Genomic DNA, 26735 nt, shown 5'->3' on the forward strand with positions numbered 1-26735 from the left:
ACTGATACAACCTCATTTAGAAAAATATGGAGGTTGGCTACTACTTTACTGACCCCTCACATCCTGGACACAAATTGTTTCAACTCCTACCCTCAAAACGTCGCTACAGAGCACTGCACACCAAGACAACTAGACACAAGAACAGTTTTTTTACTAACGCCATCACTCTACTAAACAAATAATTCCCTCAACACTGTCAGACTTTCTACTAAATCTGCACTTCTATTCTACTAGTTTTTCTCATCATTCCTTTCACCCATTTCCTCCCATGTTGACTGTATGACTGCAACTTGTTGCTTATATCCTAAGATTTTTATTAATATTGCTTCTTCATTGCTTGTTTGACCCCTATGACAATCATTAAGTGTTGTACCACATGATTCTTGACAAATGTATATTTTATTTTATGTACGCTGAGAGCATATGCACCAAGACAAATTCCTTGTGTGTCCAATCACACTTGGCCAATAAAAATTCTATTCTATTCTATTCTATTCTAAAGGTAGATTCCACCGAACCCACAGAACACTGCTAAGATTTCTCTATTCATTTTACCTCCAAATATCAATATTACAAGAAGGGGACAAAACAGGAGAATCCTTTTGAAATCGCCATCTATATGTTAAAATTATTTCTCCTAAAAATATCAGAAGTGGCACATTGATGTGAGTACTGAAGTTAATGAAAGATATTTCTGGAGGAGAACAATTATATAAAAGCATAATAATATCTGATTTAAAGAGGCAGATGAAGAGAAGATACTGCTATATAATCCTTAGAAACAGACTTGTGTGTTGCATAGAAAGTATACTAAGCAGTTCCAACATAATATCTTTGAACAGCTGCCATATGTTGTTGTAGCATGTATTTTAGTTACACAGGTAAATGGCACGTACAAACTTTGTAGAGTCAGGCTTCAAGTGAAAAGCTGGCACTATAATTCAAAGGGCAGCTACTACATTGATCTATTGCAGCATATATAGGAGTTAGGTGACACCTTACAAGTTAGCATATTCTGTGAAATGATAGTCAGTCTGGTATTCCAGATGCTGAACTATAACTCCAGCATCTCTCACTGTTAATCTTGCTTGCTATGGATGCAACTTTTTGAGTACCATATGTTGTCTATCCCTGTTGTTGTGTAGATATTCATACAGTATACTACTTTGCATTAGTTTCAAAAGGTTCTCCTCTGTGTTGATGGTGTGGACTATGATGGATTTTGAATAGTTGAGAACAACTTTTGAAGAATACAGGGGGAAAAGCTTTTTTGTGCTGTGTTGCACTGGTTATATATAGATCTAGGTTAGTGATGGGCTCCTACGGGTACGGTCAGGTATGCAGAACCGATAGAAAAATTTTGGTCAGGTACGCACAACTGGTAGAAAACTTTTGGTCAAATACTCAGAACCGATAGAAAAATTTCAAAAAAATTTCTTTTTTTTGCCCAGGTTCGCCTGGTGCACCAGTTGCGACCCTATTTGGACAGGGATTTGCTCACAGTCACTCATGCCCTTATCACCTCGAGATTCGATTACTGCAACGCTCTATACATGGGGCTACCTTTGAAAAGTGTTCGGAAACTCCAGATCGTGCAGAACGCGGCCCCGAGAGCCATCGTGGGGCTTCCCAGATTCGCCCACGTATCTACAACACTCCATGGCCTGCATTGGATGCCGATCAGTTTCCGGTCACAATTCAAAGTGTTGGTCATGACCTTTAAAGCCCGACATGGCATTGGACCAGAGTACCTCCGGAACCGCCTGCTACCGCACGAATCCCAGCAGCCGATAAGGTCCCACAGAGTTGGCCTTCTCCGGGTCCTGTCGACTAAACGGGCCCCAGGGGAAGAGCCTTCTCTGTGGCGGCCCCGGCCCTCTGGAATCAACTCCCCCCGGAGATTAGAACTGCTCCCACTCTCCTTGTCTTCCGTAAACTACTTAAGACCCACCTATACCGCCAGGCATGGGGGATTTGAGACATCTTTCCTCCAGGCTTATTATAATTTATGTTTGGTATGTATGTGCTGTTTGGTTTTTAATTATGATAGGGTTTTTAGTTTTTTAATATTAGATTTGTACCATTATAATATTGTTTTTATCGTTGTTGTGAGCCGCCCTGAGTCTTCGCAGAGGGGCGGCATACAAATCTAATAAATAATAATAATAATAATAATAATAATTATTATTATTATTATTATTATTATTATTATTATTATTATTATTCCCCTTCTGGGCTCTGGGTATGGTTTTCCTATTGCAGTAAATATGGTTGAACGTGTATAATTTTAGAAGAGCTGTGCATGCGTGTGTGTGTGTGTGTGTACACACACATACACATACAGTTTAAATAGCAGATAATGTATATTTTTGTGTGCCTATGTATAATATATATGTACACATATGGCATATATACATAGAATTAAATAGTATATTTTGGATATTCAGTAATAGTAAATAGAAAGGGAAATTGTATCTCTGAGGTGAGAAGCCAGGCACCCTAACCCTAACCCAAACCCTTGATGCAAGTGATGTCAAATTGGCCACCTTTTAATCAGTTATATGACCCCAAGTCACATGATCGTCAAGCCGTTCCCACCTGGTCACATAGCTGGCAAGCCCCACCCACAAAATAAGCCACACCCACTGTATGATAGTAAAAGTTTTTGCAGCCCCTCACTGATCAAGATTATATGTTATGTTATGAAATCATTGCAGGTCTTTTCCATTTAAAAAGATACAGTGCTCTAATATGTCAAGGATCTTTGATTATAATTTTACTTTGGAAGGTATGAGTACACTAAGAGGAAACAGCAGTTAGATTCAAAGATTTTATACTATTGCCGTGCCTCATTATCATTACATAATAATGGAAAACAGCAAAACAGGAATAGTAAGGCAAACCATTGGATCCTGCCTTATGTGAAATTGATAGAGTAATTGTTGTGTACATGAGCTCATCAATTCTCACTGCAATGCATTTGCTGGATTCCTTCCAGACTTACAGCCTTTTTCTTTTTAGCGGCCTGGCTTACAGTGCTCCATACATATGCCAGTGTCTTACACAGTATCTTAGCAGAGATTCCTATGTACTGTGTTCCTACATTAATCAAGAAGATGCTCAAACAAAATTATTTTGTACAACATTCAATATACAGTATATATAACATCTTGTTTAAATAATAATCATCTTAGATTAATATAATTTAAAGAAATTATTAAAATGAAGAAAAAGCTGAGCATTTACAAACAATGCCATATGTTTCAAAGTAGTACAGTGTATTCCTACTTCTTTGGATTTCTAGCGAGTTCAGTAGAATTTATTTATTTGTTTTATTTATTTATTTATTAGATTTGTATGCCGCCCCTCTCCGTAGACTCAGGGCGGCTCACAACACAATAAAAACAGTTCATGACAAATCTAATAATTTAGAATTTAAAAATATTTTTAAAAACCCCGATTATTAAGCAGACATACATACAAACATACCATACATAAATTGTATAGGCCCGGGGGAGATATCTCAGTTCCCCCATGCCTGATGACAAAGGTGGGTTTTGAGGAGTTTACGAAAGGCAAGGAGGGTAGAGGCAGTTCTAATCTCTGGGGGGAGCTGGTTCCAGAGAGTCGGGGCCGCCACAGAGAAGGCTCTTCCCCTGGGGCCCGCCAACCGACATTGTTTAGTTGACGGGACCCAGAGAAGGCCCACTCTTTGGGACCTGATCGGTCGCTGGGATTCGTGCGGCAGAAGGTAGTCTCGGAGATATTCTGGTCCGATGCCATGAAGGGCTTTATAGGTCATAAGCAACACTTTGAATTGTGACTGGAAATTGATCGGCAACCAATGCAGACTGCGGAGTGTTGGTGTAACATGGGCATACCTGGGGAAGCCCATGACTGCTCTCGCAGCTGCATTCTGCACGATCCATTGTGACCAGAAAACCATGTGCATATTTGTTTCCCCAGTAATAACTGTTCTTGTATGTAATAGTATTGCACTATTAGGGACAATCAATTAGGGAAACCTTATGGAAAGCAAAAATAGGAATACAGTATATTTACTGTTATTAAAAGAGAAGGAGGAGATGAGGGAGGAAGCCCCTTACTCTTCTATATCATTCCCCATGCACCTACCCCATAGGTTGGGGTAGGTGCATGTGCACAAACAATACACTCTTCCTGACTTGTGCTTCTCCATGCATGTTTTTACCAACTCATGGGGCACCTCTTGTGCACCCTTCTCAACCTGTAGCACCTAGCACGCCCTAGCCAAGACACACAACCCCTCTCATGCACTCCGTGTAGTCTTCCTGATTTACTGTGCACACTTTCATGCCCTCCCTGACCCACATTCCATCAAACATATTGAGTCTTCTCCACCCTGTTTTTGTGTGGAAGGGAAGATTACAAGCAGATTTTGCTAACCAAAGTACAAGGGAATGATGAGGAATGTACTTTTGAAAGCCCTCAAAATTTCCCAAGCATCCCAGGAGGTGCCCTCCTGTTTATTTATAACTTTGGTTTGGTACTCAGCCTGAGTGCTCTTAGAGACAATGATTTTAGCATTTTCCACATTGTGCTGATATTCTCTTATGGACTGATGCATGTGAGTGTAAGACAAACATATTAATCGTACTGTCTGTGATTGATTTTGCACATTGTTTGATTAAATAAGTAAACTGTATTTGTCTTGGCATTTTAATAGTGGAAGCTGCATCTGATATTGTTTGCTACCTGTCACCATAGTTGGAATATTGTAGATTTGAAGCTTTAGCAGGTGCAGGCCTGAAATGCTACTGGTTCGGACTGGTTCAGGACAACCATTAGAGGACATGTGGCCTGATTTGCTGAACTGGTAGCGATGGCTGGCTGGCCACACCCCTAAACTGGTTCCCCGGACATCGCTCGCTCACCCTGCCCTGCCCAGTCTCTGGTCTGCAGCTTGCCTGCCTGAAGCTCTGCAACCCTAATCTGCTTGCCAAGTAAGCCTGCAAAGTCATGGCCTCTCTAGCTGCTCCTGCCCCCTCCACCAGCCCATCCTGCCTTCCCTATTTTATTCCCTGTGGCCTGCAGCCCTGACATGCTTGCCATGGAAGTGCCTTCCATGCGGCCTTCTGCTTGCCTGCCTTTGCAAGCTGGCCATGGGGACACCTGGTAGGTTGCATGGAAGGCAAGCAAGCATGTCGGGGTCAGTTGTCCGTGAGAAAGGGATTAAGCAGCCTTCCTGGCGGTCCCTGATGCCCGCTTATCTTCCAAGGTTGACATCCAGCCCCGCCAGGCCAGTGGGTGGGTGGGCGGCCCTTGGTGGAGACACAGCTGCTGGTGGTCTGGGGCTGAGACGAGTGGCAGCGGCTGTTGCTGCTTTCTCTGAAGAAAGAGGAGTTTGGTGATGAAGTAAAGGAGAGGCCTGTGTGTGTGCGTGTGTACATGAGGGTGCGTGCGACCTCCTGTGAGAATATATTACAGTCAGTGTAGTGAGAAAAAGCAAGTGGTGCGCCTTTGGGGTGATGCCGCTCCTGAAGTAGGAAAGCGGAGAGAGGGCTTGAAAAGTGTCCAAGTGGCGCTGGGTGATGAGGAGCTATCTAAAAGGGCATGCAGGGATGAATGCAGCCAGAGGCCCGGAGTTGGACCCGCAAGCGCTTCCTGCCGCAAGGTGGAGAGGGGATGAATGAGTTAATGGCTGGGAGGGGAAAATGATTGGTAGCCAGCTGAGTGAGTGGAGAGCTCTGCCCATGAGCAGCATGGTGGCGGTGTCTTGTTGGGGAAGCACCCAACAAGACACCGCCTTCCGAAGCCACACCTCTCCCCACATTGTTGTTTTGACGCTTGGTTGTGTAGTCAGTTCATTTTGCTAGAGCCATAAACAGAGCGGTGTTTGGCGTCGCTGCTATAACCTCACCTCAAGCCATGGTGGTCTGCTTTGAAAGACATTGAATGGGGTTTAGCGTGCCTTAGGCACTTGGGTGACTTTGGGCCAACCAAAAGAAAGAGGAGGCAAGGGCAAAAGGCAGCGGCAGTAGCAGCAGCTCCATGGCAAGGGCTGTGGCCCGCTTGCCTTTCCCTCTGCCTTGGATCCCGCTCCCAGCATCCAGCCCATGATAGGGAATGCACTGCTGCTGGGCCGGGCTGCCCTCCCTCCCAGACCACTTTCTTCTTTCTCCCACCGCCAAGAGAAAAAGAAAGAGAAAGAAAGAGGGAGGGAGGAAAAAAGAAGGAAGGAAAGAAAGAAAGAAAGAAAGAAAGAAAGGAAAATTATGACCACAATTGAATCCAAAATTTTGGTTCTTAAGCAAGAGCATTATTAAGTGAGCTTCATTACATTTTACAAGTTGTCCGCACCCACCTGTTCACATGGCCACCAAGCCATGCCCACAGAACCGGTCGGGAAAATGTTTAGATTTCACTAGTGAATAAGTCTCAGTGATGGATTTGTTCTGATATGTTCCAAAGTAAACTGACTTTGATCAGCATAGTGAAAAACCTAAAATAAGAAGTGGAACACCTCACCTCCTCTTTTAAGGAGGTTTAAATTATTTACAGTCTTATTATACTGTGTCTGTGGGTGTATTAGGTCATGTTTTGTTGTTTTTAACTGATTCAGTAAAAATGCTATTTTTCCATATTTTTATGGTACTGTTAGTGGAAATATTGGACCATAAAGAATTCTTCTTTTTATAGCCTGTAAAAGCATGTACTATGGGCTTCTGTACATTGGACTACACTTCTTACACTTCCAGGAAAGAGGCTGTGAATTCTGGGAATTGTAGTCCAATACATTGGGAAACCCTGAAATTCAGCCTCAAGAGTACCGTACCATCAGCAATTAACCACTCAAACATACTAATAAACTTTAGCATTCCTATGTTCCCATTATTTATCTGGCCAATAGTCTGAAATAGTCTCACATCACACCCCCCCCCCCAGAAATAGGGAAATTTTCTTTATTCTATATTTTATACTCTTTTTATGTATATTAATTGGATTGGTTTATTACTGTCTTTTTGTATATGTTGTGAGCTGCCCCGAGTCCTCGGAGCATCCAAATCCAAACCCATCCATCCATCCATCCATCCATCCATCCATCCATCCATCCATCCATAAATAAATAAATAAATAAATAAATAAATAAATAAATAAATAAATAAATAAATAAATAAAATAATTAATTCTTCAATATCAAGTGTAAACTGATGCATGAAACACTTACTATATTCAGTATACAGTCTCTAGTTTGAGATTTTAAAAAAGGTCCAGTTCTTAAGCTTTTTAGCTTCTTGTCCTTCCTCCCTTCTCTCCCCCCCCCCCCCCCCCCCCCCCCCCCCCCCCCCCCCCCCCCAATTCTCTGGAGTTTTGGGTGTGAGTTTTTAATGCAATGTTCTGGTGAATTCTAAGGCTTGAATGCTTTTTCTCTGCCTTTAGGGTTGGATCTAATTATTACTAAAAATTGCTTCTGGAATTCTTTTCTCTCACACATCCTAACAGGAGTCTCTGGTTTTAGGCAAATTTTGGTTTTGTTAAAACATGACATCGAAAAAGATCAGCAAATGTTTTTTTTTAAAAAGTGTGGCAGGAACCGTATACTGTACTATTTTATTTATTTATTAAATGTATGTCATCCCATATGTATGTCTCACTAATGATTGAGAAAAATATAACCTAAGGTAGAAGCATAATTCACAAAGTTCTAGTCTACAATGTTATAATGCCGCATTATTTGATACTATATTGTACATTTTCTATTTGCCATTGTAGCCATTACGATATTATATTATCCTATTTTTTATTTTTATTTATTTATTAGATTTGTATGCCGCCCCTCTCTGTAGACTCTGGGTTTTTCTGTTCTGGGTTGTAAAATCCAGACTCAAAGCTGTAGATTTTTACTTTTTAGAAATTACCACTTTGAACACTCATACACCTATTTTTGATAGAATGTGTATGTCAAAATTGGAATGTTAAGTAAGTTTAGTTTGGAAATTCAAAAGACTAATTTAGATTAGATTAGATTTATTGGATTTATATGCCGCCCCTCTCCGCAAACTCGGGGCGGCTCACAACAAGGTAAAAACAGTACATAATAACAAATCCAATACCCACCAATCCAATTACAATTTTAAGCTAAAAAATTCATAAAAAACAACCCCAGAATATTAAAAAACAAGCACACAATCAATCTAACACCAAAACAACATGGGCAAGGGGAAGATGTTTCAGTTCCCCCATGCCTGACGGCAGAGGTGGGTTTTAAGGAGTTTGCGAAAGGCAAGGAGGGTGGTGGCAATCTTAATCTCAGGGGGGAGCTGGTTCCAGAGGGTCGGAGCCACCACAGAGAAAGCTCTTCCCCTGGGTCCCGCCAGACGATATTGTTTAGTCGACGGGACCCGGAGAAGGCCAACTCTCTTATTTTGTGAATATCTGACAGTTAGAGCTGCATGCAATTTTTCCTCTACTGTACTGTAATACACATCCAAATTTCTATACTTTGAGCTTATTTTCAGACAACTTTGTAAGTTTAATTGTGGAACCTTCCTCAGAAACCACAGCTCAGTTTCAGTTTTGTCACAGCATCCCTTTCATTCTTTAAATTTACTGCCTCTGGAGTACGAATGATGCGGGATTTTTAAATACCCTTATATTATCCATACCTTCCATAATTAAGGTCTGTGGAGAAGTAGACAGATATTTCTGCCTGTGGGAAACTAAACCCCGAATTAATCTTTCTCTTCTACTTTACATTTATCACTCTTAGGTATGTGAGGTTAGTCACATAGCTCTGGGCTAGGACTTTGCACTATCCATAAATTACACTTTACTTTGTAGTGTCTCAATAGCTTAGATCCACCACACAAGATCAAAACCAATGCTTTAAAAAAACAGTTTTACCTTTCATTCCACTGCTGATTTAAGGCATGTAGCAGAAAGAATCATAAGTCATGATTGTGACAGTCAGGAGTATTTTTATAGCAGCAACATAGAGAAACACATTGTATTCTGATCTCTTCTCTGGAGAAAGAGATATCTGTGTGTGGGTATGATTTACCAAATAAGTGTTTAATTGCATTTCAATTATGTTGAAAGGACTCTTCAATAAGATCATTTTTTAAAGAAAAATATTTATTGTTAAATACCTTGTCTTTTCATTTATGGAAATAATCAAAGCAATTTACATTTTTAAAAAAGGGTAGAATAGAAAATGTATCCATAATATCCGAAGCGAAAACACTATTCTTAAAACATCATTGAAATAATTTATAGTACAAAGCCTTGTGGTAGAGAACTGTTTTTGCTATTTTCCCAGATACAGAGAGAAAAAGGGCCAAGTATCCCTCCTGGGCAGCTTTGCTTTAGAGAAAGCCCTAACTGATAAAGTAGAAGGTTTTTAAAAAAAAATACATTAGTTGTATACCATTAGAAAAAAATTATATTCCAGAATAAGGGCAAATCCTACCTGGGGATTGACAGGAGTAATAGAGGCTTTGCAACAGGAGGAATGTTCATGCTTCTACAGTGATAGATAGACAGATGGACAATCCAGTTATTTATCCTAAGGTCTCTACCTAGGAACTGTTTTGTGTATACTATACATCGGGGCATCAAACGATTTCATTGAGGGCCGCATCAGGGTTGTGTTTGACCTTGTTCATAGGGGCTGAAGTGGGCATGGCCTGGGTGGGCATGGGCACTCAATGTCACTTATTTATTTATTTATTTATTGGATTTGTATGCTGCCCCTCTTCGCAGACTCGGGGCGGCTAACAACAGTAAGAAAACACAGCATGTAAATCCAATACTAAAACAGCTAAAAAACCCTTATTTGTAAAACCAAACATACAAACAAACAAACATACTATGCATAAATTGTAAAGGCCTAGGGGGAAAGAATATCTCAGTTCCCCCATGCCTGATGGCAGAGGTGGGTTTTAAGGAGCTTAAGAAAGGCGAGGAGGGTGGGGGCAATTCTAATCTCTGGGGGGAGCTGGTTCCAGAGGGCCGGGGCCGCCACAGAGAAGGCTCTTCCCGTGGGCCCCGCCAAACAACATTGTTTTGTTGAAGGGACCCAGAAGGCCCACTCTGTGGGACCTAACCGGTTGCTGGGATTCATGCGGCAGAAGGCGGTCTCGTCTTGTATCAGGAGCGCCTGTGGAGGCCCAAATGCCAGAGAAAATGGGCTTTTGAGCTCTGTTTTCAACTGCGACGGACTCCTGCAACCCTCTGCCAGTGAAAATGGAGCTTGGGAGGACCTGCGTGCGGGCCTTCCGAGCTACATTTTCACTGGCAGAAGCACTGCAGGCCAGTCTTTCACTGTTTCCAGGGTGGCCCTGGGACTAGATCTAATCACTCCATGGGTTGGATCTGCCCCGGGTCTTAGGTTTGACACCCCTGCTGTACATATTTTATTTCTACCCCACCTTATTATTAAATTAATTAGTCCAGGAAGATAGACAATTAAAATATAGCATATACAGTACTTTTAAAGGATATTTTATATTTATGACAGTTACAGTGTCCCTGGGCCATGTATCACCTTTTGTGACTTTCTCACAACAAAAACAATGGGTAAACCAGTTCTCCAAAAATGCCAGGTTGTAAATACTATCCGATAAAAGTCAAACATGCAGAAATTTGACTTTTCAATAATTTTCTGATATCATTTATGAACCTTTTTTTTATAGGTCATTATTTTGCTTTGTTTATAATTGGATGTTTTAAAAACTATATTTTAAATCTAATGCAACATTGCTGTGAATCAGGCATTTAATTCCTTCCAGTGTTTGCTATGAAATGTGAAAAATTTACTGAATACATTATATAACTTATGAGTCTGTTGCCATAAGCAACTGTGCTTGGACAACTTTATGGGCATTAAAAAAAAAGCAACCAGAGTGAAGCAGCTAATCATGACATCCATCTTTATCTTAAGATGAGATCATTATCTTTAATAAGCTGCCTGTTACGGAGAGCAATAGTTTCTAAACAAAAAGAAGCAGTTTTCAATAGCATCGCCCATATCTTGTGGTGAGCTTACACAGTCAGCACTGATTGTCCTAAGGGTGTTATTTTCAAAAGGCAACTGGATTGGGGGTTTTTTCCTTAAGAAAGAAGAGCAAAACATTTCTTTTCTTATCCAAGAAACTTCATCAGTTGTGGGGTGGGGGTGGAGAATAGAAGGATAGGCACTGATGGCATATGTCATATAAAGTTGTTTTTAATCTTATGCATGTATTCATTGGTGTTTGATGATGGTGTTGGCATGGTATGTGGGGGCAAAGGAGACATCTGTGTTGTAGGATCTGGTTCCCATGCATTGTTGTATCTTATTACTTGTAGGAATCTGCTTTTGGTTGGTGGTTATCTAGATATAAGTATGCGTCTGTTACCCAATGTCTGAGAAAGAGTGGTGTCATTTTCTGGTATGAAGTGTAACTTATTAATAATGTGCTTGAGTGGCTTGAACTATGAGCTGTAGGAGACAATCATTAGTGTCTTGTTTTTCAGTATCTATAGTCTGTCTTTTAATAAGACCTCTGTGGGAATTAATTGATTGATTGTATAGTCTCCTAAATATTTGGCTTAATTCCATTAATTGACCAGCTGTTGACTGGATAAGAACAAATATAGTTGTAGCTTAGAGCCTGGCTATACATGATATATTTGGGGATGTTTTGGGTAGAAGCTGGAAGCATGTAGGTTTGTGAGAACAATCAGTAGACTTCCTGTATAATGGAAGTATTTATATGGAAGTATTTATATGTCCCTTGTACATTTCAAGGTGACATCAAGCAAGTGGACTTATTCTTTGGATACCTATAGGTTGAAGTTAATGTTGGGCCGGAAGTTGTTGAAGGCATGTTGAAATTTGATGAGAGATTGTTTCCATAAGTCCACATGATAAAATGTCACAAATGAATCTGAAATGCATGAAGGACTTACGGGAAAGAGAGTTAAGAAAGTGTTCTAGGTGGACTACAGAGATATTGCTGAAGTGAGAAGTCAGAGTGTCCATAGCTCTGCCACTGATTTGTAGATATGTCTTATACCTTGTTCACATTGCATAGTTCTCTTTGATATGTTGTTGGCGGTTCTGAGGAGAGAAATTGGTAGAATGTGATATTCAAGAGCTGTTTATTGGCTTCCTCAACGTAATCCCCTTTATGCATGAGGATACCATGGACATCCATCAGTTTGATCAGGTTATGGTTTTTAATAAAATGTCTTAACTTTTACAGAAGCTCTGAAAGCTGCTCTTTGAGCTTTCTAAGGCCACGTAGCCTCAGACTGCAGCTTATAGAACTGTAAAACTGAAACAAATGTATTTTCTCCAATTTAGAATTTATTTGGCAATAACTTTTAATCAAATGCCATAAAGGAGAGAAATAATTAGAAGGCAAAGTGTGTGAGTCTGAAGCTTACTGTTAGTTGTTTATGTACTGATTTTGTATTACATATGAACTGATCCAGTCCTCAATGACTTGTAAGAGAAACGATTATTCAAACGTGTAATATGTGGTGTCCCTGCCAGTAAACCTTTACATTGTAGTTATTTATCTTGTGAAGAAATTATTAGAGCCAATTTGGCCTAGTGGCTAAAGCACCAGGCTAGAAAGCGATTGACCATGAGTTCTAGTTCTGCCTTAGCAATGAAAGCCAGCAGGGTGATTTTGGCCCGGTCATTCTTTCTCATCGGAACTCACATCACAGGGTTATTGTGGGGGCAATAGGAGAAGGAAGATGTGTTAGATATGTTCGTTGCTTGGAGATATGTTTATGTGTAAAAATAGTAAAGGTGGGATGCAAACAAACAAAAATTATAACCTGCTTTTGTAATTGTGGCCATGGAAGCACAGCACAGTTTGTTTCTTTAAGGCAAAATGCTGGAAAATCCCTGAATGCCAATGAGTTATACAAATATTTGCTTGAACTAATTGAAAAAGCACAGATGGTAAATGAACATTTGGTGGAAATATGAATGTTTGGTCTGTTCAGGAATTTGATTTGGTGCCATATAACCTGAGATTGTGTGCTTCCTACATTTTTTTTGATTATTCAATGAATTGGGATATAATTAAATTAGACTTCCTTAATATTATCTTATTGGAGTTCAAAGCTGAATAGGATCAGCTTTATGATTAGGCATAGTAAGTAATTTGTGCAGGAAAGAACCATTTTAAATGAGAAGAGAGCAATCTAATAGAAGTGTGTCCTATTGATTTTGCTGTGTTTACATGCACATTTGGATATATGCCTTATACTACAATACTTCTGTAAGGTTTTCTGTGTGACAGAATTACTTATTGCATGTAAACAGGAGCAGGGCTATGGTTGTGCCTGTCATCTTGACTTTTTTTGACTACAGCTGTGGACACCACTACTAGTAGTCTTTAGTATGGTATAGTATATTTGTGGGAGCTGAGAGCCCTGCTGGCTCTATTTTCTGGAAGAATATTTTATGTCACATTAGCAAAAAGGAGTTACGATCTTAGGGGCGCTTTAGAATTTTGCAGTAATCAAAAGTATCCCTAATTGTTCTTCTCTGGCGATTTTCTCTTTTATCAGATTATAGTTAGTCATCAGAGAGGGGAATGATTTAGAATATTGTCTGAAGGAACTAGATCAGAGGTCTTCAAACTTGGCAGCTTTAAGACTTGTGGACTTCAACTCCCAGAATTCTCCAGCCAGCATATCCAGCATGTTTGAGGATCACTGAACTAGATGTTGAAGCTCTTCTTGACTTGATAGTGTTAGAAAGAGATGCACTCTTATCATCAGTCCACAATATTTATATCTCCTATTACAAAATTTACCAAAGAGGATAAATGTCATTAGTAAGTGAATATCAATATATGTCTCTTAAAAAATTGAAGCAATGGTTGACTATAAGCATTTTGGACTCAAAATACTTCTCTGTGTGTGGCACTGATATATAAAAGCTAATGCTGTTTGCTAGCCTTGGAGACTTTCATTCATTCTTCATTCAATTCATTCATTCATTCATTCATTCAAACTTCATTCATTCATTCATTCATTCATTCATTCATTCATTCACCACCCCTCTCACATCAAGATGACTATTTTGGATGACTTAAAAGTGCTATTTTAACATTTTCTTCCCCCCCACCAAATTGAGCTTAGTTCTTGGTGATACAGGGTCCTGTCCAAAAGGTTTTCTTGGTGACTGTCCTTTTTTGGCATGTTTTTTTTCAACTTCCCAATCTAGTATACAGTCCTGAGATTTTCTGATGCTCTTCAATCATGGTGCTGATCTAGTTAGACTCTGCTTATATTTTTGAGATCAAAATTAGTTAGACGTTGCTTCTTGAAAAAGCTTTAGCATTTATTTTCTTTATTTTATTTTATTTTTATGCCGCCCCTCTCCGAGGACTAGGTTCTAGGTCTTTCATCATGTGAATTTTCATTGAGTGACAAACGATTTAACTTGAAAGGAATATTATAATTCTTTTGTTCGTTTGTTTTGATGGGGTGAGGAGTTCTTAGTTTTCAAGTAGGCCCTAGTAGCTTCCATGTGATTTCCAAGCAGTCTTCCATCCAGCAGTTTCAACAATGGTGCTCAGATAAGCCCCTTCTGCATTGCTTTGTTTCGTTTGGTATTTAAGAGTTCCTGGTTTTAATTAAATAACAGCCTATAATGAGTTGTAATTAGGAAAAACTAGAAAAGCAAGCAAATAAATGCCCAAATATATTCCCTTATATAGCACATGGCATTTATTCTTGAAAAATGCCTCTTTTTCTACTTTTAAATTATAATTCAAAGGAAGTATCATTTTTAAATGTGATTATTCATGCAGGAATTAATGTAAGCAACTGTGGATGGTATCCAGAAATAATTGTTGATATTAGTAATAGCAGTATAAAGAAAGATCCCCATTATTTGTGAAAGAAAAAAATGGAAACAGAAATATAGAAAAAAGAAAGGACTGACTTTCTAATCAAGACCTTTAATTTATCCTTATAAGTCCTTCCAGGGAACGAGCACAAATAAATTGTGGCAGTCTCTAAATTACATGCTTTGTATGTATGAGACTCCAGATGAACTACTAATGCAGTTGTGTCTTGCTGTTGTTATTAAACCTTCTCTCACATAATCACTTACAGAGGAGAGCAAGTTTTATACACTCTGCAGAAATGAGAACTGACATGGAAAGAAGTTACTAGCTCAGATTCATTCCCTTCTCTACCAATACTGTATATAAAGCTTTAAATTGTTAAAATAGTTTCTCCTCAGGCTTAGTGTGGAAAAAACAGCTCTTGCCAGAAGAGTTCTGCTTCACAAATACCATTCTCTGTGGAAAAAATAGAATTAGCAACAAATTGGTGGCAGTTATTAGGTACTTAAGCAGCATAAGGCCCTCTCCATTACGAATTGAGTAGCAATATATTGAATATTTTTCTTGTTAGTAGTAAGTATTGTGTGTACGTTGGAGAATCTAGCATGAAGGTAGTTAACCCTCTGTCATAAATGCAACATGTTGAGTTTAGTTCAATTCTAAACATTAATAATAAAACAGCTTTTTAAGTTAAGCAACTAAATTGCAAATATTGCAAGGTTTGAACTCAATAAAAATAAAATGTGCTGCCATATTACTCTGTTATTGAAATTCCTTCAATGGTAAATTTATATTTTTTCAAGTTTTTCATCTCCAGGAGCTTAATAATTCATATGATTTAGCAGGATCCCATCTGGATCACCAAGATCACCGCAGATGGGGACAGCAGCCAATAAATTAAAAGATACTTTCTCCTAGAGAGGAACGCTATGGCAATCTAGATAGCATACTAAAAACCAGAAACATTATCCTGCCAGTAAAAGTGTGTATAGTTAAGGCTATGATTTTCCCAGTTGCAATATATGGTTGTGAAATTTTGACCATAAGAAAGGCTTAGCACCAAATAATTGAGGCCTTTGAACTATGGTGCTGGAGAAGACTTCTGCGAATTCCTTGGACTGCAAGACGATCAAACCGGTCAGTCCTAGAAGAAATAACCCTGACTGCTTTTTAAAAGGCCAGATCCTGAAGATGAAACTCAAATGGCCTCCTAATGAGAAGGGAGGACTCACTGGAGAAGAGACTAATGCTGGGAAATCTTGAGAGCAAAAGAAAAATCGGACGACAGAATGAGATGGCTGGATAGAGTCTCCAAAGCAGTAGGCATGAACTTAAATGGACTCCAGAGGATGGTAGAGGATAGGAAGACTTGGGGGATTGTTGTCCATGGGGTTGCGATGGGCCAAATACGACTTCACAACTTACAACAACAACAATCTGGATCAATCGCTGACACCAGAGGTTTTGTCTTCCGATCTTTTGGACTCATGCTAGAACTTATCTTCAGAGAACTTCTCTCTAGGAGAGTGTGTGTGCTATTCTGTGCATGGTATTTATATTGCCACACACAGAGCAGCACACAGTCTGCTAGAGAGAAGTTTCCTTAAGATGGACTCCAGCACTAGTTCAAAAGCTTGGGAGACAAAACCTCTGGTCCCTACATAATCCTAGGAAATGTGTACTCGCTTTCATTCATATGATTTACTGTTTTGGTTCTTGTTTCCTGAATTACTTAAAATGTTCATTAAGAAAATCCATATTAGAACATGTGTTTGATTTTAATGAATTAACACTTGATGGATGGATAATTATTATGCCAATTAGAGAGTTACACCAGCTTCATAACTATTGTGATTCTAACATGTTCTACTGCAATATATATTTTCAGAGTCGGAGTTACTAATTGATAATTTAGTCAATTAGCCCTGGGTTTTTGGAGAAGGGCGGCATACAAATAAAATAAAATAAATAAATAAATATCACCTGCCCTAAAAAGATATCAAACGGGTAGTCTCAAATATAGCTGAAGGAGAAATATGAAACTGGGATATAAAAATGAAAAATGCTCCATAGTTGATCCTGTGTAAGTCTCCAGCAATATGAAAGGAAGAGACAACTACTTTAACTGGGTTAAAATCAAATCACCAGGACCAGATGGATTATACCCCAAGGTTCTGAAGGAACTGTCAGACGTGATCTCAAAACTACTGAACCATATTTTTCAAAATCCTGGGGCACCGGGGAAATACCAGATGATTGGAGAAGGGCTAATGTAGACTGTATTAACAGAGGGATAAAATCAAGATCATGTGAAGTGTTAGTACCATTTTATATGCTTTGGTAAGACCGCAATGTATGCAGTTTTGGCTGTCATGATGTAAAAAAGTTGAGATTCTAGAAAGAATGCAAAGAAGAGCAATAAAGGTGATTAGGGGTCTGGAAACTAAAACATATGAAGAACATTTGCAGGAATTAAAATAACTAGGGGTGACATGATAGCATTGTTCCAATAATTATGCACCAAGACAAATTATGCATATGCACCAAGACAAATTCCTTGTATGTCCAATCACACTTGGCCAATAAAAATTCTATTCTATTCTATTCTAATTAAAGGTTATCACAAAGAGGAGAGGTTCAATTATTGTCCAAAGTACCTAAAGGCATTACAAGAAGTAGCGGTCGAAAACTAATCAAAGAGAAGCAACCTAAAACTAAGGATAAATTTGCTGACAGTTAGAACAGTTAATTAGTAGAATGATTAGCCTCCAGAAGTTCTGGAATAGTGGAAGCTTTTTAGAAAAGATTGTAAACCTTTTGTCTGAAATAGTATAGAGTTTTCTGTCTAGACTAGAAGACAGGTTTCCAATTGCTTAGGAATAATTAGATCAATGCTAGTAGCTCCTTAGCTAATAGAAAGGATGTTGGAAATTTTAATTTACCAATATCTGGAAATCCAACGTTCTCCACTCATGTTTCATAAGCTATTCAGAAGCTAGCCTTATTGAATTTGGTAGGAATTACTCCCAGGAAAATGTATACAGGATTTCAGCCAATCATTGCTTTAATACAAGACAAGTCAGCAAGGAACCATTAATAATAGATCTGGCTGGAGTATCCCATTTCATCTACCTTTTTCCTGGAAATCAGCTGGCAACCCTTTTCTCGTGTCTCTGTGCCAACAAAAAAAGTACGTATAAGAGTAAATAACTGCAAGGTTTAAGCTTTTGCAGCTTAGTTGGTTACCCAAAAATGAATTATGACCTTTTGTAAATGATCTAGATGGCCTTTAGAAAGAAAACGTAAATATTATAATAAATGGCCAATTTAAATACAGTGGTACCTCTACCTAAGAACGCCTCTACTTAAGAACTTTTTTAGATAAGAACCGGGTGTTCAAGATTTCTTTTGCCTCTTCTTAAGAGCCATTTTCTACTTAAGAACCTGAGCCTGGAAAAATTTCCCAGAAAATTTGAGAGCAGCACGAAGGCCTGGTCAGTTTCCTGCCATTCCCTCTTTAATCCCAGCCATCTTGGGCTTTTCTGGGCTGCCAGAGGAGCCTTTCAGTGGCGCTTAAGGAGGCTGTGGCAGTCCAGAGCGAGCAAAGCATTTCCCTTTCTCTGGGCGCTTGGAGAGGGAATAAACCACTTCGCTGTGGTGGCTCCCTCACACTGTCTCCCATACACCCGGCGTGAGGTTGCCTCCCAGACCATCTGGGCGTGGAAAGGCAAAAGGGCGTGCTTGGCCCCAGCCGGATCAACTCGGCTTCAGCCAAACCGAGGAGTCACCACAGTGAAGGAAAGGCGCTGACTACAAAGCAAGCAAGCGAGAAAAGAGGGGAGCCCTTCAGCATGGGAAGGAAGAGGAAGCAGGTAGCAGCTGCAGCAGCCGCCGCCTTTCGGTCAAGGTTCCTCCCTCTCGCCTGCCTGGGTTTCTCTCTCTGGCACAGTGTATGGGAGGCAGCCTCGCGCTGGGTGTATGATAGGTGCGTGCTCCTCCTTGCCGCCTCTGAGTCCCTCTTTTTTTAAAAAACCTTAATGTTTTAGATTTTTTAAATTCCTCTCACCTCACCTTCTTTTTTCAGCGGCAACTGTCCTCCTCTTCTTCCTCCTCCTCCTCCCACACAAATTCCGAGCTTTTATTTCTTTCCTAATGGGTTTGCAGCATTATTTGCTTTTACATTGATTCCTATGGGAAAAATTGCTTCTATTAACAAACTTTTCTACTTAAGAACCTGGTCACAGAACGAATTAAGTTCTTAAGTAGAGGTACCACTGTAATTTGTAATTAAGATACTAAATAATAGAAATTCAGCTCCAGTCAACCCCAGTCTCAGGGCAGGCCAAGGTGATTTGGCCTAAATCCTTCCATCTTAGTTTAACCTATCTCATAGGATTGCTTTTGTAGGATATACTGTACCATAAAGTGAAGGAGCTGTAATACAATTCATTCAGGGTTTTGGGTCAAATAACCTAGTATTTTATTATTTTTAACTAAATAATTATTTTAAAATTGCAGATGCCATCTTAGGATAGCTATTCTTTGCACATATTCTCTCACACATACATTCATACTCTGTGGCATTGCTGCTTCTGAGGTTATGTTGTATTGACTTTCCATTACAAAATAGCAGATGACAATACACTAATGCAATATGAACCTACCTAGCCAGCTTTGACCTCAAAAAATGAAGCTGAATCGAACTGTTCTAATAGTAGATTTAAAAAAAAAACTATAGGAAATCCCAAGCAAAATCTCAAAGGAAAACAATGGCAATCCCGTTTCCATATTACTGTCCGGGAAAAGGAAAAAGTAGAAGAAAAATAAAGGGAGCTGTCCATAGACTCATCAAAAGTTGAGCTTTATGTTGGGAAGACACAATCAGACAATTTCAATACTAACACCGAATGCAACAACAAAAACACAACCAAGCCAAGAACAAAAAATGTATCCTACTTTATGTCTGCAAAAACTGAGCTCAACAACTACCCCACAAAGCTGGATAATCTCAAGACACCTCCAACAGGAACAGCAACAGATTTATAACTTATGTCAGGCTGCATTACTACGTACCTTTTCTTCAATGTTGCTTTATTTACCTCCAATAGAATTGTTTACATATTGTCCCCTTCTTCCTGAGCAGCTGGGGAGCTATGTGCAAATATTATTTTAGGGATTATTCACCCTGAATTCAGTGGATGTTAAACTTTTCATTCAGGAGTTAAGAGGTGATGTACACTCTATGATGTTAACCTATAGAATTAGGCACACAGTGAAAGGCAAGATTGTTCCTGTACTCTGTTGTTGCAGGCTCTCAAGAATGTTACTAGCAGAACATGCCTTTCCTGGACAGCCACGTTCGGAAGATAGTTTACTGTTGGCTGCAAAGCCACAATGCTATCTATTTATGCTTGGATAGCAAAGATTAGTAAACTCTTTCCTTTCATCTTGCAGAAATAGGTTAAAGCACAGAGGCGAGGGAGCTGCATGGGCTCTCCAAAAGAGGAATCGGGAGGGTGGAGTAACAGGGGAGTGGGTGGGAGAGAGGAGGCGAAAGGGAGTGGATCTGACTGTTTGTGATTGGTAAGCTCTGCAAATGCATTTGCCAGCAGGACTTCAGTGGAATGTGAAACCAAATCAGTTACAAGTTAAAGATAGACACACAGCCTACCCAGCATCTTGGGCAGGGGTTTACATTTGCGTGTCTTATAGATCTCTGGATTTTTGGAACTTTCCGCTTGCTTTCCACCACCACCACCCCGGCAGGATTTAGTTCCCACTTTTTCAGACAATGCATTGGAATTATTAGGGAGGGTGATCTGATCATGGTGCAAACTACAGGGTAAGTAGCAAGTGCTTTATTTAAATTCCGTGCTTTGCCATGCTTGGCTTCCTCTGCTCTAAGCATTTCATAGAGTCATACTTAGAGATAATGTTCCATGGTTGAATTTTATGAGGCTCAAAGGGGGTGCTTTGGCAGGCTGACACTATGATAGAACTCTATTTAAAGATCCCTTTTTCTTTGCTAGTCCTAACTGTGTAGTTTAAAAGTGGCATTTCATTCTAACCTCGTTTAATTTTCCTAGAGAAATGCAAATTCCATTTCACATGTTGCACTGAAAAAATCCAGTTTTTTTTCTATTTTACTACCCTTTTCCTTCAGTTTTTAAAACATGGCACAATAGCAGGTCATTGTAACATCAGCCTGGTGTTTTTGGTTCTGTCTTGGCTCTTTTTCAGTATCACTCTTGTAATTGCAATTATATTTCAGTACTCTGAAAAATTATGTTTTCCCCCTAATTCTCCTACTGAACCATCTTTTGTATCCTGTATCTTGCATTATGTATTTTATGTTGAATTAAAAATATGTATTTCACAAACTAGAGTTTGTAAAAACATTGGATAATATACAGTACTTACAATAGAAGTTTGCCTTGGCCTGTGGAAGGTGGATTTTATGAAAATATTGATTTAAAAAAAAAATAAGTAGGAAAGGACTTATGGCATACTTGTATCTATGTTCCTCAATTAATGTGTTATGCAGATCATTGTGTATTTTTATATTATAGGGTTTTTTTAATTGTCAGACTTTTAGACATTGCAATTTATTAAAAATGTTTCTATCTATCTATCTATCTATCTATCTAAAACAGTAATATTTTTTTATAAATTAAATTATAAATATATATTCTATGCTTCCCACATTTGAACTTATGTGTAAGAAAGTTTCTTATAAATAGCTGGAGGACAATAAAGTATTTCAGGATTGTTTTGGTATGTGGTTTTTTTTTGTTTTTATGGCCAATATGGAATTCTTAGTACTCTAGTTAATATATCAAGAGTTATTTATAGTCTTTAGAGAATATTTCTCTAAAATATAAAGTGCCACACATGACTACAATTGTTCTTATTTGATGGAAAAGTCTATGTACAGTATTTGACATTTGGTTCCTTTTGCTGGTTATCTAATACCAATTTGTCATGCTCTGGAATATTTTGGGCTATAATGAGAAAAATAAATGTTGGAAGTTTAGTTATTTTTAAAATTCTTCCTAGTTATTATGACTGAAAGGAAATAAAAACATTTATAAGAATCAATTAAACATTCAGATGGAAAAATGGAGATTATAAGTAGAAGGATAGTTTGTGCTACAAGCTGGAGGTGGAGAGAGAATCCTCCTTTACATGTTTTCGTACATATAAGGAGAGGGATGTGCTAAAGACCCAGCTGAAAATCTTTCAACTATTCAAGTGAATAGAGCAGGAGTGTCAAACTCAAGGTCTGGGGGTCGGATCCAGCCTGCGGGATGCTTAGATCTGGCCCGTGGGACCATAGAAACATAGAAGACTGACGGCAGAAAAAGACCTCATGGTCCATCTAGTCTGCCCTTATACTATTTCCTGTATTTTATCTTACAATGGATATATGTTTATCCCAGGCATGTTTAAATTCAGTTACTGTGGATTTGCCAACCACGTCTGCTGAAAGTTTGTTCCAAGGATCTACTACTCTTTCAGTGAAATAATATTTTCTCACGTTGCTTTTGATCTTTCCCCCAACTAACTTCAGATTGTGTCCCCTTGTTCTTGTGTTCACTTTCCTATTAAAAACACTTCCCTCCTGAACCTTATTTAACCCTTTAACATATTTAAATGTTTCGATCATGTCCCCCCTTTTCCTTCTGCCCTCCAGACTATACAGATTGAGTTCATTAAGTCTTTCCTGATACGTTTTATGCTTAAGACCTTCCACCATTCTTGTAGCCCGTCTTTGGACCCGTTCAATTTTGTCAATATCTTTTTGTAGGTGAGGTCTCCAGAACTTAACACAGTATTCCAAATGTGGTCTCACCAGCGCTCTATATAAGGGGATCACAATCTCCCTCTTCCTGCTTGTTATACCTCTAGCTATGCAGCCAAGCATCCTACTTGCTTTTCCTACTGCCCGACCACACTGCTCACCCATTTTGAGACTGTCAGAAATTACTACCCCTAAATCCTTCTCTTCTGAAGTTTTTGCTAACACAGAACTGCCAATACAATACTCAGATTGAGGATTCCTTTTCCCCAAGTGCATTATTTTACATTTGGAAACATTAAACTGCAGTTTCCATTGCTTTGACCATTTATCTAGTAAAGCTAAATCATCTACTATCCTGGAAATAGTGAAGGACTGGCCCATGGTGCCTCTGCCAGTGAAAATGTGGCCCTCCTGAGCTCTATTTTTGCTGACAGAGAGTTGCAGGACACTGTCTCAGCAGAAAATGGAGCTTGGGAGACTTTTCTTTGGCAGTGTGTTTGGACCACAGGCGCCCCTGACAAAAGTGATGTCAAGCTGGCCATCTGCATCCTGGCCGTGCCTACTCTGGCCCCTAAAGTTAAACACAACCTGGATGCGGCCCTCAATGAAATCAAATTTGAAACACCTGGACTAGAACAAATACAGTTTGTATGCATTAGGATATGTTGGGGGGGAAATTACGCCATACCCTATATCAGGAGTGTCAAATTCGTGTCGTCATAGCATCATCATGTGATGTATTGTGACTTTTTTCCTCTTTGTTATACCAGGCATGGGCATGTTTGACAGCCCTGCCTTAGACCATATATAGATGTGTCAAAACTCTGGTCCAGTGAGATTTGATTCCAAAGCCAAAAAATATTTCAAAAAGATAATAAAAAAATGAATAGTTGTTTCTGGCTACAGTAAATCTTGCCTTCAGCAACATCTCAAATGTGACATTTTTGTGCAGCTTTTATGACCTAGTCCTAGAAAATAAATATTCTATGTCATAAGACTACAATAAATGTTTCCATATTTAACCTTTTAAATGTGTATTTGAGGCAACATCCATCTCACACTTTTTCACTGATTCACATAGTACGTGTCAACAAAGCAAAATATGAATGGACTATAAATATAAGTTAAAGTTAAATGTATTCAGGGGCGCCTGTTCATTTATATTTTGCGTAGTTTAACAGTTTAGCAGCTAGTTAGTTTGTGCCTAATTCTGCTGAACATTTGATATCACCCATTTCCTCCCACTTATGACTGTATGACTGTAACCTATTGCTTGTATCCTAAGATTTTTATTAATATTGATTGTTTCTTCATTGCTTATTTAACCCCATGGCAATCATTAAGTGTTGTACTACATGATTCTTGACAAATCTATATTTCTTTTATGTACACTGAGAGCATATGCACCAAGACAAATTCCTTGTGTGTCCAATCACACTTGGCCAATCAAATAATTCTATTCTATTCTATATGAAATGGAAAGTAATTCATAATATGCTGAAGAATACACTTACAAATTAATTTCACTTTTCCTTTGCTATTAAAGCAGGCCCAAAGAGTAATTCACTGTTGGTTTCAAAATGTATTCTAAGGAAGCTATGAGTTTTGTAATTTATCAAGGATTCCTTCTTTTCCATGAAGATAATTCAGCCACTAAACTAAATTTCTCCTGAGTGGATAATGCAGGCAGCAAAATCCAGCCAACATTTTCTGTATTGAATGTGAATGATGAAATATAGATTGGAACACATTGTAATATGAAAGGAGATCTCTTCTCCGAAAAGCTGAATCCAATGTGTTGTGGGAACAAACGTGCTGTTGCTTTTAATATATTAACTGCTGCCTGTGGGCTTGCTATGATGTTTAGATGTTTAACTTTTTTATAGCATGAGGTCAAGTGACTTTATTACTTACTGAAACCAGTAATCGCTCTTCCACTAAATAACATGAAAAAAATCTTTAGCAGTAATTTCAGGATTTGTTCTTTGGCAAATTGTTTGCATCTGTAACCATTTTATATATAGCTCCAGAAAATATATTCTGAATCCACTTTGGTTCATCATGTTCAAAAGTTGGCCACAATTTAAGTGCGCTTTATAACTGAAACCTTTGGGTTAAGTTATCAAAGATTAGCCAGTACCCATTGTACTGTACTTATTTCACAGGTCATTAATCCTGTCTCTTTCTTTGTGATCTGTTTATAGGTTAATGGGAAACTACATGGGGTTTGGGGGGGGGGGAGGAATTCTCTAGAAAGGAAAAACTGAAAAATATTTACCAAAGAAGAATGGATAGAAATAAATCAGACGGGCACAGTCCTGTCCCATTTTTATCATAGTTTACATTTTCTTTACTAAAGCTGGCAAAGTTATGACATCCAGTATGACTCAGTGTGCAAAAACGTAGTAAATACATGGCTTTTAAAAGCATACCTGAGTATGTTATGAGTTGTGTTCAGAAACTATCTTGCATTTTAATGATTTAAACTCCAGATCTAAAATTCCGTGTAAGAAAAAAAAATAGTTTGTACGTTCCTGAACATAATAATGTTCTGTGAAAATAGGTCAGTCTTTCAATCAATTCTTTGACCAATGTAAATAACTGTCATGTTAAACTTGTCCATAAAGCATGAAAGAGTGTTTTCCAGCTTTGATTATAAGAGCTATTAAACTAAAATTGCTCTTTTAGAGTAGAGTTGATATTATGCAGGTGTGCAGTTATTAGTTTTACCATCTACAACAATTTCAGTTGTTTGTTGTATTTCCAAATTGGTGCTTCTGAAAACTCTTTCTCTCTCATTTGTTATTTAATCACTATATACATGTTTTTACCATAATGATAAAACTACATAAAATCATTAAAAAAAACTACAGAAACTTTAGAATATCTAAGTAAGTAAGTGACTCTCTAGGAAAAAAAAACTAGCGGGAGGCAGAAGCACTATTAATTATTAGTTATTTTTATGCTGTTCTTCCTCCCAAATAATTTATATGATTATCTCAAAATTCTAAAGTACGGAGGTGGAGGCTATGTAACTCCCAACTAATGTAGGATTTTGAAAATATTAGCACCTTGAATTGAATTTAGAAATGGAACAGCAGCCTACACAATATTCAAGAACACATATATTTTGTTTGAGGTATCGTTCTGCAGACTCCTCAAAGAATTATAAAAAACATGGAAAGTAATATTAAAGGTAAAGATAAAGGTTTCCTTTTGTATCTGTCTCTAGGGCTTGGTGCTCATCTTCATTTCTTGGGCAAGAGAACCAATGTTGTCCGAAAACAATTTCCATGGCCAGCGTGGCTATATCCCAAAGGCGCACAGAACATTGTTACCTTGCCACTGAAGTTCGCCTATTAATCTATTTGCATGCTTTAGAACTGCTGGGTGGGCAGGAGCTGGGGGAAGTCACCATGTTGCGCCGAGCTCCGGTCTTGAACCCGGGCTGTCATCTGTGCAAGCATCTTTAACTGCTGAGCCATCATACCCCCTGGAAAATAACATTATCCATATCTAATTAAATTAAAACAAATTAAAATTCCAACTCAGTCTGTTTTATATTCTAGCCCTGCTTTCTTTTTGTTGATGATCCCTGATTCGCCAGGCAGAGGCCAATTGTTGCATTTGCCTGTAGACAGGCATTTTTATACTTCATTAGACAATGGGTAGGAAAAAATGCATCTCAGTCTTTCATTGCTCTTGGAAAATAGTGTTTTCTTCAGTCAATTGCATCATCGGAGTATTAGTTGCTATCTTCTCTTTGCTTAGTATTCAAGGTTAAGGTTGGGTTAGTATAGGATCCTACTATAGTGAATGTCAGGTGTCAATCAATCTGGACTTTGGTGCAACTATCCATATCGAGGGAGGGTGAAGAGACCACACCTTTGTGAGCTAAAACTGGTTAGTGGGTATTTGCTGAACTTTCTTCTTTTCTTTTGTTTTAGTAATCTTCCTCCAAAATGCTGTGCGGATTGGGGAGAATGCTGCCATTGTTTAATAATGCTACGTAGCATGTGCTGCTGGGTCATTTTACAAGTAGAAGCAAGTCACAACTCAAAGGCAGCTGGCACCAGGATGGTGGCAGCATT

At 38.7% G+C, this 26735-nt stretch overlaps 1 protein-coding gene across 10 annotated transcripts in view; it reads left to right on the plus strand.

The window, feature by feature from the left end:
• DTNA (dystrobrevin alpha) overlaps positions 1–26735 on the plus strand; it is a 202305-nt gene that overhangs the window by 24862 nt on the left and 150708 nt on the right. For 3 of the 10 annotated variants that reach the window (XM_070747715.1, XM_070747724.1, XM_070747723.1), the window contains exon 1: positions 20597–20685. The exons of 3 other annotated variants lie outside the window; for them this stretch is intronic. In XM_070747715.1, the coding sequence (XP_070603816.1) occupies positions 20669–20685 (17 nt within the window). In that variant the 5' untranslated portion in view covers positions 20597–20668. Of the gene's footprint in view, positions 1–20453; positions 20686–26735 lie in introns of those variants that run through there. 4 more of the 10 variants (XM_070747717.1, XM_070747722.1, XM_070747720.1 and 1 more) reach the window with 4 other exon arrangements.

Source organism: Erythrolamprus reginae, chromosome 3, assembly GCF_031021105.1.
Source record: "Erythrolamprus reginae isolate rEryReg1 chromosome 3, rEryReg1.hap1, whole genome shotgun sequence".
Classification (NCBI taxonomy): domain Eukaryota; kingdom Metazoa; phylum Chordata; class Lepidosauria; order Squamata; family Dipsadidae; genus Erythrolamprus; species Erythrolamprus reginae.